The sequence below is a fragment of the Oncorhynchus nerka genome, linkage group LG9b (genome assembly GCF_034236695.1).
Source record: "Oncorhynchus nerka isolate Pitt River linkage group LG9b, Oner_Uvic_2.0, whole genome shotgun sequence".
Taxonomy (NCBI): Eukaryota; Metazoa; Chordata; class Actinopteri; order Salmoniformes; family Salmonidae; genus Oncorhynchus; species Oncorhynchus nerka.
Window position 1 is genome coordinate 9,614,556 of NC_088424.1, and position 21,868 is coordinate 9,636,423.

General features: G+C 41.6%; 1 protein-coding gene across 1 annotated transcript in view; it reads right to left on the minus strand.

Moving 5' to 3' along the window:
- The window catches only part of retreg1 (reticulophagy regulator 1), a 76,281-nt gene that overhangs the window by 46,195 nt on the left and 8,218 nt on the right, over positions 1–21,868 (minus strand). Inside the window, exon 3 of the mRNA XM_029641982.2 lies at positions 17,969–17,999. Within this exon, the coding sequence (XP_029497842.1) occupies positions 17,969–17,999 (31 nt within the window). The remainder of the gene's footprint in view (positions 1–17,968; positions 18,000–21,868) is intronic.

Consider the following 21,868-nt stretch of genomic DNA (forward strand, 5'->3'; position numbering starts at 1 on the left):
CGAAACAGAGAGTAAAGGGAGCAGGTTTCTGGGCACGATAGCATAGATTCAAGGCATAATGTACAGACAAAGGTATGGTAGGAAGAGAGTACATTGGAGGTAAACCTAGGCATTGAGTAATGATGAGAGAGATATAGTCTCTAGAAACGTTTAAACCAGGTGATGTCATCGCATATGTGGGAGGTGGAACAACATGTTTGGTTAAGGCATATTGAGCATGGCTAGAGGCTCTACAGTGAAATAAGACAGTAATCACTTTTGCTTTGGCAAAGTGGGTGGGGTTATATCCTTCCTGTTTGGCCCTGTCCAGGGGTGTCCTCGGATGGGGCCACAGTGTCTCCTGACCCCTCCTGTCTCAGCCTCTAGTATTTATGCTGCAGTAGTTTATGTGTCGGGGGGCTAGGATCAGTTTGTTATATCTGGAGTACTTCTGTGTGAATTTAAGTGTGCTCTCTCTAATTCTCTCTTTCTCTCTTTCTTTCTCTCTCTCCGAGGACCTGAGCCCTAGGACCATGCCTCAGGACTACCTGACATGATGACTCCTTGCTGTCCCCAGTCCACCTGGCCGTGCTGCTGCTCCAGTTTCAACTGTTCTGCCTTATTATTATTGGACTGGTCATTTATGAACATTTGAACATTTTGGCCATGTTCTGTTATAATCTCCACCCGGCACAGCCAGAAGAGGACTGGCCACCCCACATAGCCTGGTTCCTCTCTAGGTTTCTTCCTAGGTTTTGGCCTTTCTAGGGAGTTTTTCCTAGCCACCGTGCTTCTACACCTGCATTGCTTGCTGTTTGGGGTTTTAGGCTGGGTTTCTATACAGCATTTTGAGATATCAGCTGATGTACGAAGGGCTATGTAAATACATTTGATTTGATTTGATTTAATCACTAACCAAGACAGTAATAGACAAGGCATATGGATATTAGGGAGAGGCATGCGTAGCCAAGTGATCGTATGGATCCAGTGAGTGGTTGGGCTGGCTGGGGACACGGCGATTCAGACAGTTAGCAGGCCGGGACTAGCAAACTAGCATAAGGGCCTTCGAGAGGATGTAGCGATGGGGAAAAGTCTGTTTTACCTATTACTTACCTATTGCAGATTCAGTCTTCCCAGCCTGGTGCAGGTCTACAATTTTGTTTCTGGTGTCCTTTGACAGCTCTTTGGTCTTGGCCATAGTGGAGTTTGGAGTGTGACTGTTTGAGGTTGTGGACAGGTGTCTTTTATACTGAGTTTTTTTTTATACTGAGGTAACGAGTGGAGGACAGAGGAGCCTCTTAAAGAAGAAGTTACAGGTCTGTGAGAGCCAGACATCTTGCTTATTTGTAGGTGACCAAATACTTATTTTCCACCATAATTTGCAAATAAATTCATTAAAAATCTTACAATGTGATTTTCTGGATTTTCTTTCTCATTTTGTCTGTCATAGTTGAAGTGTACCTATGATGAAAATTACAGGCCTCTCTCATCTTTTTAAATGGGAGAACTTGCACAATTGGTGGCTGACTAAATACTTTTTTGCCCCACTGTATGTGTGTGTATGTATATATATATATGTGTATGTGTGTATATATGTGTGTGTATAAATATATATGTGTGTGTGTGTATATATATATGTGTGTGTGTGTATATATATATGTGTGTGTGTGTATATATATATATATGTATATATATATATATACACATATGCATGTGTGTATATATATATATGTGTGTGTGTGTATATACATATATATATATATATATATATATATATATATACACACACGCATATATATATATATATATACACACATGCATATATATATATATATATATATATATATATATATATACACACACACACACACACACACACACACACACACACACACACACACACACACATATATATATAAATACACATGCATATATATATACACACACGCATATATATATACACCCATAATAATATGTGTGTGAATGTATTTTGTGGCATACGGCAGGTCAGCCACGAGGGGGAGACTCGTCGAGGACTGGTGACAGACGGAGTATACATCACGAGGCGATGGCTCCATCTGCTGGACGTGCCAGGTCTTGACGGACTCTCCGGCCAGGACTAATTGGGGCTGATTGGGAGTTTGTGAGTAATCAATGGCTGATTGCTCACTAGCTGTACAAGTCCCATTCTGGCAGCACACAGGGGAGAGAGTTGGGGAAGAAAAGACTCCCGTATAGTTGGGGACGGTTGCAGAGGTAACAGGAGTGAGTTCAGTTTTGATCCCCACAGGATACAGCAAGACCCGGAGCCAAGAAGACTAGTTGAGTATCTGGGGGCATCAGCATTTGTCGGTTCGATTACAGGCTCAAAATGGCCATCTGTTTCCCTGGATAGAGCTCTACCGTGGTGACTTGACCCACTACTACTATCCTGTAGTGCCTTTAAAAAATACATTTCAACTCACATTGATGTGTTTTTACAGATCAACTGCACCCCTGATGTGTCTCACTCTACTGTGTGGGATTCGTTAAAAGCATATCTAAGGGGCCAAAATATTTCATACACAGCCTATGACAACAAACAGTGCACCAAACACTTATCAGAGATGTGGACAACAGATATGCCTCTTCTCCGACTCCTGAACTCTAGAAAGAGAGACTGCTTCACCAATCGGAATTTGACCATTTTTCTCCAAACAAACAGAGCATCTCTCTTGATGCTGAAAAGGCTTTCGACCGGGTTGAGTGGGAATATCTATTTACAGTACTAGAGAGATTTGGGTTTAGTCATTCCTTTCCTGGATAAAGATTTTGTACTCTTCCCAAGTGGCTTCTGTTTGCACCAACAATGTTACCTCCAGCTACTTCCCTCTCCACAGGGGGGTCAGGCAGGGTTGCTGTTTATCCCCTTTAATATGGCTATTGAACCTCTTGCTATCGCCCTGCGGGTGGAGGAGAGTATATTAAGGGGCAACATAACTCACAAGGTGTCCTTATATGCAGACAGTCCTCTTTTATACATCTCTAACCCTGTGGAGTCTACACCCTATCTCTTGGACTTGCTACAAGGTTTTGGGACATTCTCTGGTTATAAGTTAATTAAACAAAACAAAAAGTGTCCTTCACATTTCCACTTGAGCCTACTAAGTGTCCTCCAGTCGAGAGGTGCTTAGATCTTAACCCTTATCTGAAGGGCACAACCTCCAGATTATACGACATAATACAGAACATTAATCCGCCTTCCTTTGCAAATACAAAATCTGCATGGGAGCAAGACATGGGTGTTGAGCTACCCGATGACATATGGCAACAAAGCGTATCCACTGTTGGATTCGGGGTTAAACTTGGAACATTGTTATACTCAGAGGTATAGGAACATTAGTTGCAAAAGGGACATGAGGGGTGGCATAATGAAGCTTGGGTGCAGGGAACACAATTGCATGTGACAGTACTGATAAGGGGAGAAACCGTTGAAGGCTCATATCACTTAGTTCCCTGCAAGAATGATGCAATGTTTAGCGATAAGGAGGAGACTCCACCCAAAGTGGGGTATGAATACCACCACGGGGGAAGCCATGTCTGTGTCTGAATTACAGCTGTATCGACCCTTTGGGAAGAATTCAACTTGGTTCAGCTACTCTAGTGCCTGTGAGTTATTTACTCAAAATTAGAACCTAATAGGCTGACCACGCCGCTCGTGTGCGCGAGCGTTGCAAAATAAATGTAGAAATCTATGTTATTCAATTATTGCGCCAACGAGCGTTTGCATTGCCAAGGGCTAAAATAGAAATCAATTCTATTTCTGATGCAGATCGCGCTGCAAGTCCTGCCTCTCCCAGCTCCTCATTGGTTTATAGAAGCAGATACCCACGTTCCATCTCCTCATTGGTTATACCCACGTGGGTGACAAAGACAAACAAGGTCAGTGGCGGTAATGCACCTAATTTGTGAAAGTTGCCAATAGCAATATAAAATCGAGAAGAAAAAGCCTGGAAGGAAGAGAGATGACTAAACGATTTGGTTGACTGTTTTATGTGTGGATTAATTGGCAGAGTAGAGGACCTTGTGCATTTCAGGTAAAAGCAACAGCAAGCTAGCTAAATAGGACAAATTAGCTAGCAAGTGCAAGGTAACTAGCTACATTGCCACAAATGTTTAATGCTTTTTGACCAGTCCCCAAATTAATATAATTGGTTCAGTTTGTTTTGAAATTTTAACCTGCGTGTCGTGATCGCGTATGGTGTGGGGGGACAAAATAAATGTATGCACAATGGCACAAAATGGCGCACGCGCGCAGCCGGTTTGTATTCCATGTAACACCACACATCAACATTTTGCATAAGGCATGGGTTTTTTCAGTTTAAGGTTTTGCACCATCCTCATTACTCAAATGACAGATTGGCAAAAATATACCCAAATGTTGACCCCAAGTGTTTGAGATGCCACCAGAGTCCAGCGACTGTGGGACACATGTTTTGGTCATGCCAATCTTTGAGTGGCCTCTGGGACCCCATTTTCGAGGCATTCTCACATATGTGTAATACAACTGTTAGCCCCAACCCGGTCACTGCCATTTTTGGAGTACTTCCCCTAGACGAGAATGCTACCATGCATCAGGAAAATGCTAAATAATTTTTATTGAACTTTTTTTTTCTCCATTGTTTTTGTTTCTATGACTGTGTTTTTGTTTGTTTCTTTCGTAGGGGTGGGTGGTTTGGAGGGAGGGTGGGAGGGAGGGAGGGAGGGACAGAGAGAGGGAGGAAATGGACAGATGGATGGGTGGGTGGGAGAATGAGGGGTTGGGGGTTGTACTGTTTTTTTTACATCTGAAAATCTAAAATAGCGTTTTTTTTAAACCCTCTAATGATCATTCTTGAAATGGACTTTTTAAATCAAGACTAGGGCAAATCTGAGACTATTTTAAACCATGTCTGAGAAATGCCATTTCAGTTAGTCAAATTCAATAGTGCAATTAAGAATAGGATTAGGCGTAATCTGTGTCTGTGAAACCACCCCTCAGTGTATATCATACTAAATGAAGGGAGCAGATTTAGGAACCAAATCCTATGAATTGCCTTGAGACCAGGTTGATCACACAGACAACAATATTATTTTCCTCCTTCTCTTCCTACTCCTCTCCATCCCAGCCCACAGCTGTCAGCGGCCATTCTGACCTGGCTAATCTCCAACTAAACCCCGCCACACCCGGAGCTCGCTTTACAATTACCCACAAGGCACCTTTGTCTGACGGACAGCGGCAGATGACACCAACACAATAGCTAAATGTCAGACAGGAGATAGAGACAAGAGCCTTGGCGGCCCAGTAGCCCGCCATTATGAAGCGATTCTGGAATACTAACAAAGCAAAGCATCATGGGTATCTATTATGATATCTGGCTTTCCCATTCACTGCAATTGAGGTCTTCGGTCTCTAAATGCGTCTTTGTGCAAATTTACGTGATGCTGCAGGCCAAGTTGTCTCGTTTATTTATATAGCCAATGCACAACCGTCTAGTTCGGCGGTTAGGGACAACCAATTTTTGAACATTTATTTAAATGTATTTTTACCCCCTTTTTTCTCCACAATTTCATGATTATGATCTTGTCTCATCGCTGCAACTCCCCAACGGGCTCGGGAGAGGTGAAGATCGAGTCATGCATCCTTCGAAATATGACCCGCCAAACTGTGCTTCTTAACACCCGCTCGCTTAACCCGGGAGCCAGCTGCACCAATGTGTCAGAGGAAACATTGTTCAACTGACCAACGAAGTCATCCTGCATCGCCCGGCCCGCCACAAGGAATCTCTAGAGCAAGATGAGCCAAGAGTGGGGATATACAACCGTGGGAATTTTTGATAAGCCGCAACCTACATTTAAAAGGACTGGCAGGGTTGGGAAGACTGAGATACGAGACTACCTATAGCAGGGTGCTCCAACTGGCAAGGTATTTAGCCCCCGAAGTTTAGATTATTAAAAAATATATATAAATCTTAATTGTTGGGCATAAAATACTAAAAAACCCAGCAAATCAGCTACAAGTGATAAACATGTTGGAAATCTGAAATCTGTCCAACTCATCCAAACCATCTCAATTGGGTTGAGGTCGGGTGATTGTGGAGGCCAGGTCATCTGATGCAGCACTCCACTCTCCTTCTTGGTCAAATAGCATTTACACAGCCTGGAGGTGTGTTGGGTCATTTTCCTGTTGAAAAACAAATGATAGTCCCACTAAGCGCAAACCAGATTGGATGGCGTATCCCTGCAGAATGCTGTGGTAGCCACATGAAGACATGAAGACATGCAGTCTCCTCTGAACAGTTGATGTTGAGATGTGTCTGTTACGTGAACTCTGTAGCATTTATTTGGGCTGCAATCTGAGGTACAGTTAACTCTAATGAACTTATCCTCTGCAGCAGAGGTAAATCTGGGTCTTTTCTGTGGCGGTCCTCATGAGAGCCAGTTTCATAGTGCTTGATGGTTTTTGCGATTGCACTTGAAGAAACTTTCAGAGTTCTTACATTTTCCATATTGACTGACCTTAATGTCTTAAAGTAATGATGGATTGTCGTTTCTCTTGGCTTATTTGAGCTGTTCTTGCCATAATATTGACTTGGTCTTTTACCAAATAGGGCTATCTCCTGTATACCACCCCTGATTAGCTCAAAAACATTAAGAAGGAAAGAAATTCCACAAATGAACTTTTAACCAAGGCAACCTGTTAATTGAAATGCATTCCAAGTCAGACTACCTCATGAAGCTGATTGAGAGAATGCCAAGAGTGTGCAAAGCTGTCATCAAGGCAAAGTGTGGCTATTTGAAGAATCTCAAATAGAAAATATATTTTGAATTGTTTAACACTTTTTTGGTTATTACATGATTCCATATGTGTAATTTCATAGTTTTGATGTCTTCACTACTATTCTACAATGTAGAAAATAGTAAAAAAATAAATAAAAACCCTGGAATTAGTAGGTGTGCCCAACCTTTTGACTGGTACTGTATGTCTTTCTATCCTGTAGGACCTATATGGTTGACTGAGATATCAAGAAAGAAAGCAAGGATCATGGACAGACCTCTTCCCATTTTAGTAAACATTGAGTCTATAAGTTTTGACTATGATAGCTTGCTATCTATGGTGACACCCAGCAGTTTAGTCTCTTCAACTTGCTCAATAGCCACATTATTTAATAATAGATCCAGATGAGGTTTACGGTTGAGCAAGTTATTTGTCCCAAAAATGATGCTTTTAGTTTGCGATATTTAACACCACCTGCTAGTTACTCGTTCTAAAACTACCTAGAGCTCTATATTAATGATGTCAGTTATTTATTTTACTGTTTCAGCCAATGTGCATACTGTTGAGTCGTCAGAGTACATGCACACACAGGCTTTAGTCAAGGTCATTGGACAGTCAATAGTAAACACAGAAAACAAAAATGGTCCAACTACACTCAACTGAATTTGCATTAGAGAGGCTTCCATTAAGGAAACCCCTCTGTGTTCTATTGGATAGGAACAGTGCCTTGTAAAAGTATTCATCCCGTTTGGAGTTTTTCCTATTTTGTTGCATTACAACCTATAATTGAAATGGATTTTTATTTGGACTTCATGTAATGGACATACATAAAATAGTCAAAAGTGGATGAAGTGAAATGAAAAAAATAATTTGTTTCAAAAAAATAAAAAAATAAAAAAACGGAAAAGTGGTGTGTGAATATGTATTCACACTCGTTGCTATGAAGCTCCTAAATAAGATCTGGTGCAACCAATTACCCTCAGAAGTCACATAATTAGTTAAATAAAGTCTACATGTGTGCAATCTAAGTGTCACATGATCTCAGTATATATACACACACCTGTTCTGCAAGGCTCCAGAGTCTGCAACATGACTAAGCAAGGGGCACCACCAAACAAGCGGCACCATGAAGACCAAGGAGCTCTCCAAACATGTGAGGGACAAAGTTGTGGAGAAATACAGATCAGGGTTGGGTTGTAAAAAATATCAGAAGCTTTGAACTTCCCACGGAGCACCATTAAATCCATAATTACAAAATGGAAAGAATATGGCACCACAACAAACCTGCCAAGGGAGGGCCGCCCACCAAAACTCACGGACAAGGAAAGGAGGGCATAAATCAGACAGGTCTACAGCTGAGATTGGAGAATCTGTCCATAGGAACCCTTTAAGCCGTACACTCCACAGAGCTGGGCTTTATGGAAGAGTGGCCAGATAAAACCATTGCTTAGAGAAAAAAATAAGCAAACACATTTGGTGTTTGCCAAAAGACATGTGGGAGACTCCCCAAACATATGGAGGAAGGTAGTCTGGTAAGATGAGACTAAAATGTAGCTTTTTTGGCTATCAAGGAAAACGCTACGTCTGGCGCAAACCCAACACCTCTCATCACCCCGAGAACATCCCCACAGTGAAGCATGGTGGTGGCAGCATTATGCTGTGGGAATATTTTTCATCGGCAGGGACTGGGAAACTGGCCAGAATTGAAGGAATGATGTATGGTGCTTAATACAGGGAAATTCTTGAGGGAAACCGGTTTCAGTCCTCCAGAGATTTGAGACTAGGACGGAGGTTCACCTTCCAGCAGGATAATGACCCTAAGCATACTGCTAAAGCAACACTCAAGTGGTTTAAGGGGAAACATTTAAATGTCTTGGAATGGCCTAGTCAAAGCCCAGACCTCAATCCAATTGAGAATCTGTGGTATGACTTAAAGATTGCTGTAGACCAGCCGAACCAATCCAACTTGAAGGAGCTGGAGCAGTTTTGCCTTGAAGAATGGGCAAAAATCCCAGTGGCTTGATGTGCCAAGCTTAGAGAGACATACCCCAAGAGACTTGCAGCTGTAATTTCTACAAAAGAATGCTCTACAAAGTATTGACTTTGGGGGTGAATAGTTATGCACTCTCAAGTTCTGTTTTTTTTTGGTCTTATTTCTTGTTTGTTTCACAGTAAAAAAAAAATGTTGCACCTTCAGAGTGGTGGGCATGTTGTGTAAATCAAATGATACAAACCCCCCCAAAATCTATTTTAAATCCAGGTTGTAAGGCAACAAAATAGGAAAAATGCCAAGGGGGGTGAATACTTTCACAAGCCACTGTATATCACGTTTCAGGTAAGACCCAAATGCAGACTGTGTTGAAGAAACAACAGGGGCAGGCAAATGACAGGTCAAGGCAGGCAGGGGTTGATAATCCAGAGTAGTGGGGCAAAGGTACAGGATGTCAGGCAGGCTCAGGGTGGGCAGAAAAGGTCAAAACAGTAAGAATCAATAGACAGGAACTGAGGGGAAAAACGCTGGTAAGGCTTGACGAAACAAAACCAACTGGCAACAGACAAACACAAGTATAAATCCACAGGGGATAATGTGGAAAATGTGTGACACCTGGAGGGAGGCGGAGACAATCACAAAGACAGGTGAAACAGAACAGGGCGTGACAAGGTAACTGTCCATTCGTTTGTATTTGTAATTATTAAGGATCCCCAATTTCAGCAATATGTTATGATCAATGATATCAAAGGCTGCACTGAAGTCTAACAAAACAGCTTGTAACTTCTTATTATCAATTTCTTTCAGACATTTGTGTCAGTGCTGAGCATGTTGCATGCCCTTCCCTATAAGCATGCACATGTTCATTTGTTTTCTGTAAAATAACATTGTATTTGGTCTAATGTGATATTTTCCAAAAGATTGCTAACAGGCTGATTGGTCTGCTGTTTGAACTATTAAAGGGTGCTTTGCTATTTTTGAGCAGCAGAATGACCTTTGCCTCCCTCCAGGCCTGAGGGCACACTGAGGGCACACGTCTTCTAGGCTTAGATTGAAGATGTGGCAAATAGGAGTCGCAATGTATTCCACTACCAACCTCAGTAATTTACCATCCAGGTTATCGGTTCCGGGTGATTTGTTCCCATTCATAGATCAATAATTTTTCACCTCTCCACACTAACTTTGCAGAATTCAAATCTACTGTGCTTGTCTTTCATTATTTGGTCCATTATGCATGAATACGAAGGCTCAGCATTTGTTGTTTGCATGTCATGCATAATTTTGCTAATCTTGTCAACAATTTTTTTAAGTGATTGGCAATATCAAAGGGTTCTGTTTTGAATGAGCCATCAACCTCAATGAAGGATGGAGAGGAATTAGCTCATTTAAGGTACTCCAGAGCATTTTACCATCATTCTTTATATAATTTATCTTTGTTCCATAGTATAGTTTCTTCTTTTTGTTCAGTTACATGATTTTGTTTGCCAATCTGCTGTGTTGCCAGACTTATTGTCTGTTGCAAAGAAAAAGCCATATGGGCAAAAGAACACTGCCACTGGACAGAGGAACTCTGCCTTGAAGGCCAGCATCCAGGAGTCGCCTGTTCACTGTTGACGCTGAGACTGGTGTTTTGCGGGTATCATTTAATGAAGCTGCCAGTTGAGGACTTGTGAGGTGTCTGTTTCTCAAACTAGACACTCTAATGTACTTGCCCTCTTGCTCAGTTGTTGTCGTTCTATTCTGGTTAGAGCCAGTTTGCGCTGTTCTGTGAAGGGAGTAGTTCACAGTGTTGTACCAGATCTTCAGTTTCTTGGCAATTTCTCACATGGAATAGCCTTCATTTCTCAGAACAAGAATAGACTGATGAGATTCAGAAGAAACTTCTTTGTTTCTGGCCATTTTGAGACTGTAATCGAACCCACAAATGCTGATGCCCCAGATACCTCAACTAGTCTAAAGAAGCCCAGTTTAATTGATGCTTTAATCAATACAACAGTTTTCAGCTGTGCTAACATAATTCTAAAAGGGTTTTCTAATGATCAATTAGCCTTTTAAAATGATAAACTTGATTAGCTAACACAACGTGCCATTGGAACACAGGAGTGATGGTTGCTGATAATGGGCTGTATGCCTATGTAGATATTCCATAATAAATCGTCCGTTTCCAGCTACAATAGTCATTTACAACATTAGCAATGTCTACACTGTATTTCTGATCAATTTGATGTTTTTTTAATGGACAAAAAATTTGCTTTTCTTTCAAAAACAAGGACATTTCTAAGTGACCCCAAACTTTTGGATGTCATGTCCAAGGCCTGGTGATTGGATATTAGTCCTCTGATCAGATTATCTGACAGTAAACTCCATGTTACAGTGATATCACATGATGGATGCCAGGAATCTAATACAGAGAAAACTGTTCGTAACAACTAACCAGCTCAGAGAGACAAAAATGAGTAAAAGTACAGAAAACCTCAATCTCCAAGTTTCTCCTCCTGTTCTCTAGAGAATTGTGAGACTGGCTTTAGAATACTTCACTGTCAATTTTGTGAGAAACACAAAGTGCCCAGTTTGCTGCCTAATGAACATGACCCATGTGGTAAGGGAGTCACCATTGAGACCAGTGTCTCTACCTCCATATTCAATTTGATAAAAACATACAAAATAAAATACAATATTAAACAAATAAAATACAGCACAACACATATTGCACAGACAAACATAAATTTACACAAAACACAGTCAACTAAAACAAACATATTCTCCATTACAAAAATCATCTTTCCCCTGCCTGAACTGCCCTAGATACACTAACGCATCTATTCTAAATGTATTTTGGAGATGATTCCAAACAACAAAACTAAAGGCTAACATACCTAACTCTGTAGACACCAAAGCAGAGTTAACCAACCCTGTGAACAGGTTTAATGACTTGTCATTTTAAATCTTAACCGTGACGGTAGGTTTGTGGAAGCTTGTGGTGCAGGGCTTTGTAAACAAAAATGATGTGGTTTAATGATGTGGTTTACGTGACTTCAAAGAGGTCCAGCCAACCTTTTGGTAAAGAATACAGTGATGAGTAATAAAACTAAGGGAGGTATGAAAAACGGCATCCAAGGTTTTAAGAGTAGAGACAGCTGCACTTTGACAAATAGTATCACCATATTCAAGAACAGACTAGAGCGAGACAAGCTCATTTGTATGTTTTTTAAACAATATATCATTGACACTCCAAATACCAAGGTATTTGTATGCAGGGATACGTTTGATTATAGAACCATCCGATGAGTGAATATGTAATTTTTTTTTTTTTTCACCTTTATTTAACCAGGTAGGCTAGTTGAGAACAAGTTCTCATTTGCAACTGCGACCTGGCCAAGATAAAGCATAGCAGTGTGAACAGACAACACAGAGTTACACATGGAGTACACAATTAACAGGTCAATAACACATTAGAAAAAAAAGGGGAGTCTATATACAATGTGTGCAAAAGGCATGAGGTAGTGTAGAGAAATGCTATTTTTTATACAGGTGACCAACCTATTGCTAATACATGGCTACAACTCACAGTAAAGCCTGTGGGGTCCCCTACAGGATAGCTCCCACATTACACACTAACTGCCAAACCAGCGCACACACATAATCTCCCTTCTAGCCGAACATTGTGTGCCCGAAGAGGATTCTACGATGACGGACAGACAACTGAGCCAATGGCGGAAGACTACAGACTACACCCAGCCTGAACCAATCAAAAGATCCGATCTTCTAGAATCAACCTACTTTCTGTGCCATATATTAGGGCTGTGCTGATTGTTAACGGCCTCTTTTCCTGCTGTTCTGTGCGAGCTAACGGGAGAGCCGTAATTACGCTGTACTAGATATCTTCACTCTGAATAAACTGTCGCTTGTCATACAATTTACCACTTTGTCTGAATCGATCCTTGACCGGCTCACCCCTCTAAATATCTAATCACTAACAGTAGGCAAATAATTACAATATTGCAGATTAACACTGGAATGATAAATGATCAGATGATCATGTACAGGTAGAGATATTGGTGTGCAAAAGAGCAGAAAAGTAAATAAATAAAAACTGTGGGGATGAGGTAGGTGAAAATGGGTGGGCTGTTTACCAATAGATTATGTACAGCTGCAGCGATCGGTTAGCTGCTCAGATAGCAAATGTTTGAAGTTGGTGAGGGAGATAAAAGTCTCCAACTTCAGCGATTTTTGCAATTCGTTCCAGTCACAGGCAGCAGAGTACTGGAACGAAAGGCGGCCGATTGAGGTGTTGGCTTTAGGGATGATCAGTGAGATACACCTGCTGGAGCGCGTGCTACGGATGGGTGTTGCCATCGTGACCAGTGAACTGAGATAAGGCGGAGCTTTACCTAGCATGGCCTTGTAGATGACCTGGAGCCAGTGGGTCTGGCGACGAATATGTAGCGAGGGCCAGCCGACTAGAGCATACAAGTCGCAGTGGTGGGTAGTATAAGGTGCTTTAGTGACAAAACGGATGGCACTGTGATAAACTGCATCCAGTTTGCTGAGTAGAGTGTTGGAAGCAATTTTGTAGATGACAATGCCGAAGTCGAGGATCGGTAGGATAGTCAGTTTTACTAGGGTAAGCTTGGCAGCGTGAGTGAAGGAGGCTTTGTTGCGGAATAGAAAGCCGACTCTTGATTTGATTTTCGATTGGAGATGTTTGATATGGGTCTGGAAGGAGAGTTTGCAGTCTAGCCAGACACCTAGGTACTTATAGGTGTCCACATATTCAAGGTCGGAACCATCCAGTGTGGTGATGCTAGTCGGGCATGCGGGTGCAGGCAGCGATCGGTTGAAAAGCATGCATTTGGTTTTACTAGCGTTTAAGAGCAGTTGGAGGCCACGGAAGGAGTGTTGTATGGCATTGAAGCTCGTTTGGAGGTTAGATAGCACAGTGTCCAATGACGGGCCGAAAGTATATAGAATGGTGTCGTCTGCGTAGAGGTGGATCAGGGAATCGCCCGCAGCAAGAGCAACATCATTGATATATACAGAGAAAAGAGTCGGCCCGAGAATTGAACCCTGTGGCACCCCCATAGAGACTGCCAGAGGACCGGACAGCATGCCCTCCGATTTGACACACTGAACTCTGTCTGCAAAGTAATTGGTGAACCAGGCAAGGCAGTCATCCGAAAAACCGAGGCTACTGAGTCTGCCGATAAGAATATGGTGATTGACAGAGTCGAAAGCCTTGGCAAGGTCGATGAAGACGGCTGCACAGTACTGTCTTTTATCGATGGCGGTTATGATGTCGTTTAGTACCTTGAGTGTGGCTGAGGTGCACCCGTGACCGGCTCGGAAACCAGATTGCATAGCGGAGAAGGTACGGTGGGATTCGAGATGGTCAGTGACCTGTTTGTTGACTTGGCTTTCGAAGACCTTAGATAGGCAGGGCAGAATGGATATAGGTCTGTAACAGTTTGGGTCCAGGGTGTCTCCCCCTTTGAAGAGGGGGATGACTGCGACAGCTTTCAATCCTTGGGGATCTCAGACGATATGAAAGAGAGGTTGAACAGGCTGGTAATAGGGGTTGCGACAATGGCGGCGGATAGTTTCAGAAATAGAGGGTCCAGATTGTCAAGCCCAGCTGATTTATACAGGTCCAGGTTTTGCAGCTCTTTCAGAACATCTGCTATCTGGATTTGGGTAAAGGAGAACCTGGAGAGGCTTGGGCGAGGAGCTGCGGGGGGCCGGAGCTGTTGGCCGAGGTAGGAGTAGCCAGGCGGAAGGCATGGCCAGCCGTTGAGAAATGCTTGTTGAAGTTTTCGATAATCATGGATTTGTCGGTGGTGACCGTGTTCCCTAGCCTCAGTGCAGTGGGCAGCTGGGAGGAGGTGCTCTTGTTCTCCATGGACTTCACAGTGTCCCAGAACTTTTTGGAGTTGGAGCTACAGGATGCAAACTTCTGCCTGAAGAAGCTGGCCTTAGCTTTCCTGACTGACTGCGTGTATTGGTTCCTGACATCCCTGAACAGTTGCATATCAAAATTTGAACTGGTGTTTTATAACATTGGATAAAAGTAGAGACTCAGAGCTACAAAATGGTAAATCATACACTGCATTTTGAAGGACAATGGGAAAGTAATTCTGCTTTGAAAGTTGATAAACTTGTGAACTCACTTTTTAGAAAATGGCCATTAAATGTTTTGGTATCTAGTGAAGAGCTCTTCTTTGTCTACACCCAATCAGCATCGTTCACACCCTCTTAAGCTTTAGCCCCACCCATCTCGTTTCGCTCTCGAAGCGTTCAGAGCGCACACTTGACCAATGATTTGTTTACCTCTGGATAACATGAAAACAGCCTAACCAGCTCTGCTTTTTTGCCAATGTTGAGTGACAGTACACTTTAGAGTAAGACATGTAGCTAGCTAACTAGGTAAACAATGAACCTAGCTAGGTAAACAATGTGTAATATCACACACATCACGTAACATTAGCTAACGAGCCAGCCAGCTAACGTTACCTAGTTAAACAACAATGAACATAGTGCCAAATCATGTCATTACTACCCTGCATGAATCTACTGGAAGCCTACCAACCAGGTTCAACATTAGCTAGCTAACATTAGGCTGTAACTAGCAAAGCAAAGGGTTCAGGGATATGAATAATAATGTCATGCACTTAACATTAGCTAGGGAGCCAGCCAGCTAACATTAGGCTGTAACTAGCAAAGTAAACGATTCTGGGATATGAAAAATAACGTCATACACATAACGTTTGCTAGGGAGCCAGCCAGCTAACGTTTGATAGCTAGCTAGCTAACAGTACGCTTTAGCTTGAAATTAAACCATTTTGTCAAAATAATAAACATTTAATATTTGAAAATGTAGCTAGCTAACGCTAGACTATCTTAGCTGTATACATCATCATGCATGGTGGACACGTCTCCCTGTCATGGATGCCATGCCACAGTTTCCCTTAGTTTGAAGATGTAATCCGGAGACAGGTGTTTTCTCCATGCCTTTAGCTATCATACTCTAATTCCACTGATTTCATAACTCGATCCTCCAGAAAGCAGAGAGCAACACTTATGCAGCTCCACTACACATTTTTTTTTGCGACATACGCCTAGTTTTCTGAAACGGGTCACATTTAAAATGTTTAACAGATTGACCAATAGCATTTATATAAATAGTGAAAATAGGTCCTAACTATCGACCCCTGCAGAACACCTTTATGTACTTCAAGAAATTCAGACTTAACCCCATCAATCACGATTGCTTAAGTTCTGTCACTAATGTAACCGATGTGAAATGGCTAGCTAGTTAGCGGGGTGCGCGCTAATAGCGTTTCAATCGGTGACGTCACTCTCTCTGAGACTTTGAAGTAGTTGTTCCCCTTGCTCTGCAAGGGCTGCGGCTTTTGTGGAGCGATGGGTAACGATGCTTCGTGGGAGGCAGTTGTCGATGTGTGCAGAGGGTCTCTGGTTCGAGCCCAGGTAGGGGCGAGGAGAGGGACGGAAGCTAAGCTGTTAACAGTCTTCCGTCCCTCTCCTCACCCATTCCTTGTCCGTCCTTCTCCTCGCCCCTACCTGGCCCTCGAACCAGGGACCCTCTGCACATAAACAACTGCCTCCCACAAAGCATTAACAGTTTAGCTTCTGTCCCTCTCCTCGCCCCTACCTGGGCTCAAACCAGGGACCCTCTGCACACATTAACAACTGCCAAATAGCATGATCAGCAGTATCGAACGCTGTGGACAGGTCCACAAAGAAGGCAGCACAATTATGCTAAAGCATTGACAATATCATTAACAACTAATGTGGTTGCTGTAATAGTGTTGTGCCCTGGCCTAAACCCAGATTGATTTATATTCAAAATACCATGCTCAGATAAAAAAGAGCAAAGTTGCTTATTTACCAAAGATTCGAGAATCTTGGCTAGACATGGAAGCCTCATAATTATCAGCTCCCATTCAGTCAGCGCATAAAATTGCTTTGCCAAGCAAAATATCCACACTCCTTTCATGATACATTACCATTGCCTATTAAAAGCTGAGCTTCCTACTTTACTCATAACATTACTGTACTTTACTTTAGTTTCAAAACAGCTAAAAAACTTGATTCGCTAGTCTGAATTTCCTTGCTCAGCTAGTGCAGGTTGGCATTTATTGGGATGACACATGTACAAGAGGCAGCTCTGCAGGGTACTCACTAGCTGGTACAGCTACACAGTCAAAATGTTTAAGCTAACCATAACCTTAACCCTAACCTTGACCACACTGCTAACCTTATGCCTTATTCTAACCTTAACCCTAACCTTAAATTAAGACCAAGCAAATATTTGTTTTCATACATTTTTACTATATAGACAATTTTGACTTTGCCGCTGGCCCATCTAGTGGAAATCGCTCAGCTCTGCCTCCAGGAAAAGCTTCATCTCAATAAACATCAACCTGCTCCATGCAGCTAGTAGGAAAGAGTGGGGAAAGTTGCTATTAGTAAGGACAGACTGAGGAAGTTGTTACATATTTTGTATTTTTATCTATTATTTAGAGACCAGTTTGGGTTAGTAATAATGTTTTCAGCATTCTGAACGTCTAAAGAATCTATATGTTCTTCTGAAATATGAACACAGAAATACTGGACATTTTGATCTCTTATTATGGTGGTGATATGAAACAATTACAATCATGGTCTTGAACTGGACTAGCTTTAGATGGTCTCGAACACAACACTGTCAGGTGCCTTGTCTCACAGCTGAGCAAATATAACGGGATGCGGACACACACAGGGAACATTAAAAGGAATACTTCAGGATTTTGGCAATGAGGCCCTTCATCTACTTCCCCAGAGTCAGATGAACTTGTGGATACCATGTTTATGTCTCTGTGTCCAGTATGAAGGAAGTAGTTTTGTGAGCCAATGCTAACTAGTGTCAGCTCATTTAATGGAAGCCCATAGACTTCCTGTCATTGCACTAACGCTAGTTAGCAATTGCACTAGTGCTGGTTAGCAATTTCCTTCAAACCGCAGACATAAAAATGGTATCCATGAGTTCATCTGACTCTGGGGAAGTAGATCAAGTGTCCCTTTACGGGGAGTATTCAATACAAGCCATATTGTGAGCTCTCTCTCTCTCTCTCACACACAGACACACACACACACACACACACACATTACACAGAAACAATGTGTTGATAATGCAACAGAGCTCCTACCTTACAGTCATACTGCTCCATAAGTGGGCCCCTATAAGTGAGAGAACAGACATTTTTATTGGTCAACATGTTCTGTCCAATAGGCTGTTTATCAGCTACCTGTTCGAGCCGTCTACAGTAGAACGCTCAGCTGTGAAAAAGGTTTAATACCCATATTGCTTCTATCTTTTCTGACCTTTTCAGAACTACAGGATTGGCTAGGGACTATGGTTAAGGGGTCCATTTGGGATTCAGATTGCAAAGCAGCCCAGAGTGAGACAGTCACTTCCATTTCTTGGTGGCAGTATTTCTATTAATGAAGGATCCCCATCACTCTTCCTGGGGTCCAGCAACATTAAGGCAGTTATATACAATTTAAAATATTACATGACATTATATTTCATAACACTTTTCGCAACACATTAAGTGTTTTCCCTCTACTCCCACATATCTACAATACAAAATCCATGTGTACGTGTGTGTAGAGTGTGTGTCTGTGCCTGTGTGTGTCTCATCATAGTCCCGCTTTTCCATAAGGAAAAATCTGATTTTACTGCTTGCATCAGTTCCCTGATGTGGAGCTCCATGTAGCACTGTGCGCCTCTCATACTCTGCTCTGGACTTGGGGATTGTGAAGAGACCTCTGGTGACATGTCTTGTGGGGTTTGTCCGAGCTGTGTGCTAGTAGTTTAAAAACAGACAGCTCGGTGCATTCAGCATGTCAATTCTTCTTACAAAAACAAGTAGTGATGAATTTAATCTCTCCTCCACTTTGAGCCATGACAGATTGACATGCATATTATTAATGTTAGCTCTCGAGTGTACATTTAAGGGCCATCCGTGTTGCCCTGTTCTGAGACAAATGTAAATTTTTTCCTCTTTGCACCTGACCACATGACTGGACAGTAGTGTGACAAAACTAGGGCCTGTAGGACCTGCCTTGTTTATAATGTTGTTAAGGCAGAGTAGCGCTTTATAATGGACAGACTTTCCACATCTTAGCTAATAGTTGCATCAACATGTTTTGACCATGACAGTTTACAATCTAGGGTTACTCCAAGCAGTTTAGTCACTTTAACTTGCTCAATTTCTACATTATTCATTACAATATTTAGTTGAGGTTTGGGGATTAGTGAATGATTTGTCGCAAATACAAGGCATTTAGTTTTATAAATATTTGGGACTAACTTATTCCTTGCCACCCATTCTGAAACTGACTGCTGCTCATGTTAAGTGTTGCAGTAATTTCACTCACTTTAGAAATTGACATGTATAGTGTTGAGTCACCCGCATACATAGACACTTTACTCAAAGCCAGTGGCATAACATTAGTAAAAATGGAACACAGTAAGGGGCCTAGACAGCTGCCCTGGGGATTTCCTGATTCTACCTGGATTATGTTGGAGAGGATTCCATTAAAGAACATCCTCTGTGTTCTGTTAGACAGGTAACTCTTTATCCACAATATAGCAGGGGTATAAATCTATAACAAACGTTTTTCCAGCAGCAGACTATGATCGATAATGTCAAAAGCCATAATGAAGTCCAATAAAACAGCTCCCACAATATTTTTTATGATGCATCACTCTCAGCCAATCATCAGTCATTTGTGTAAGTGCCGTGCATGTTGAATGTCCTTCCCTATAAGCGTGCTGAAAGTCTGTTGTCAATTTGTTTACTGTAAAATAGCTTTTTTTTTTTACTAAGGGTTGGTAACAGGCTGATTGGTTAGCTATTTGAGCCAGTAAAGGAATTCCTGGAATTCAGGATTACAGCCAGAAATTCAAAATGATAATGCTTGTCTTTCATAATTTGGTCAGTTATACTTGGATGTGTAGTGTCGGCATTTGTTGATGACATATCACGCCTAAATTTGCTAATATTGCAGATTTAAAAAATGATTAAAGTAGTTGGTAATATCAGTGGGGTTTGTGATAAATGAGCCATCTGATTCAATCAATTATGGAGCGGAGTTTAGTTTAGTATAGTTTCTTCTTTTTATTCAGTTCAGTCACATGATTTCTCAATTTGCAATATGTTTCCCAATTGGTTGTGCAGCCAGACTTATTTGCCATTCCTTTTGCCTCATCCTTCTCAACCATACAGTATTTTAGTACCTCCTCAATCCACAGGGATTTAACAGTTTTTACAGTAATTTCCTTAATTGGTGCATGCTTATTAGTACCTGGAATAAGTGTGTCAAATGCAGCATCTGGTTGCTCCTCATTACACACCACAGACAAGCAAATATTGTTTACATTATCAACATATGAATCACTACACAACGTATTGTATGACCTCTTATACACTATATTAGGCCCAGCTTTTGGAACTCTGGTTTTCCTAGATATGGCCATTATAATGGTTACTATATTGTGATCACTACAGCCAATGGATTGAGACACTGCATTAAAGCAGATTTCTGCAGCATTAGTAAAGATGTTATCAATACATGAGTGGTGCAGCGGTCTAAGGCACTGTATCTCAGTGATAGAGGCTTCACTACAGACCCTGGTTCGATTCCAGGCTGTATCACAACAGGCCGTGATTGGGCGGCGCACAATTGGTCCAGCATAGTCTAGGTTAGGGTTTGGCAGGAGTAGGCTGTCATTATAAATAAGAATTTGTTCTTAACTGACTTGCCTAGTTAAATAAAGGTTAAATAAAACATTCAAAAAATGTGATGACTTCATTCCTGTGTGTAACTACCCTGATATGTTAACTGAGAACATGAACCAGGTTGCAGGCACTGGTTGTTTGTAACTTTCTCTTGAGTGGGCAGCTTGATGAAAGCCAGTCAATTTTAAGGTCACCCAGAAAATATATCACATACATTATGAACCATTTCACACACATTATCCAGATACTGACTGTTAACACTTGGTGGTCTATAGCAGCTTCCCACCAGAATGGGCTATAGGTGAGGCAGGTGAACATGCAACCATATTAATTCAACAGTATTTAAAATTAGATCCGCTCTAAGCTTTACAGGAATGTGGCTCTGAATATAGACCGCTTCACTGCCCCCATGGGCATTTCTGTCATTTCTGTAGATGTTATAACCATTTATTGTACTGGGCTTATAGGTAGTCAATCGGGAAATATAATTCAAGAACGTGGTGTAACAAGGGGCTTGTTTTGGACAAGGGGCTTACAGTGTAGGGTGAAGTTGCCCCTAGATGCTGATCTTCTGCCAGTTTAGCATTTTTCCAACTAATGATTAAGGTTAGGATTGGGGCAGAGGAAACTAATCCAAGATCTGTACCTAGGGGAAACTTCACCCTGGAGCAGGGGCTTATTGCTTTTGTTATTATTCCCAGCTGAACTGGGGTTTTGCAACTTAAAACAACAGGCAGCTTGAAACAAAGCACGGTGATGTTCATTATGCACCCAAACAGCAAAAACTGACAAACAGAGATGACATGGGCAAAAAAACGTTTTTTTAAAACGTTTCAATTGTGTGCCCCAATGAACACAGCCCAGAACTACCATTTCATTACTTGGATTTGGATTGATATACATACAGTAACAGTCAAAAGTTGACACACCTACTCATTCAAGGGTTTTTCTTTATTTTTACTATTTTGTACATTGTAGAATAATAGTGAAGACATAAAAACTATGAAATAACATATGGAATGATGTAGTGACAAAATAAGGGTTAAAATACAGTTGAAGTCGGAAGTTTACATACACTTAGGTTGGAGTCATTAAAACTCAATTTTCAACGACTCCACACATTTCTTGTTAACAAACTATAGTTTTGGCAAGTCGGTTAGGACATCTACTTTGTGCATGACACAAGTCATTTTTCTAACAATTGTTTACAGACAGATTACTTGATTATTTGACAGATTATTTGATACTCACTGTATCACAATTCCAGTGGGTCAGAAGATACACTAAGTACATACACTAAGT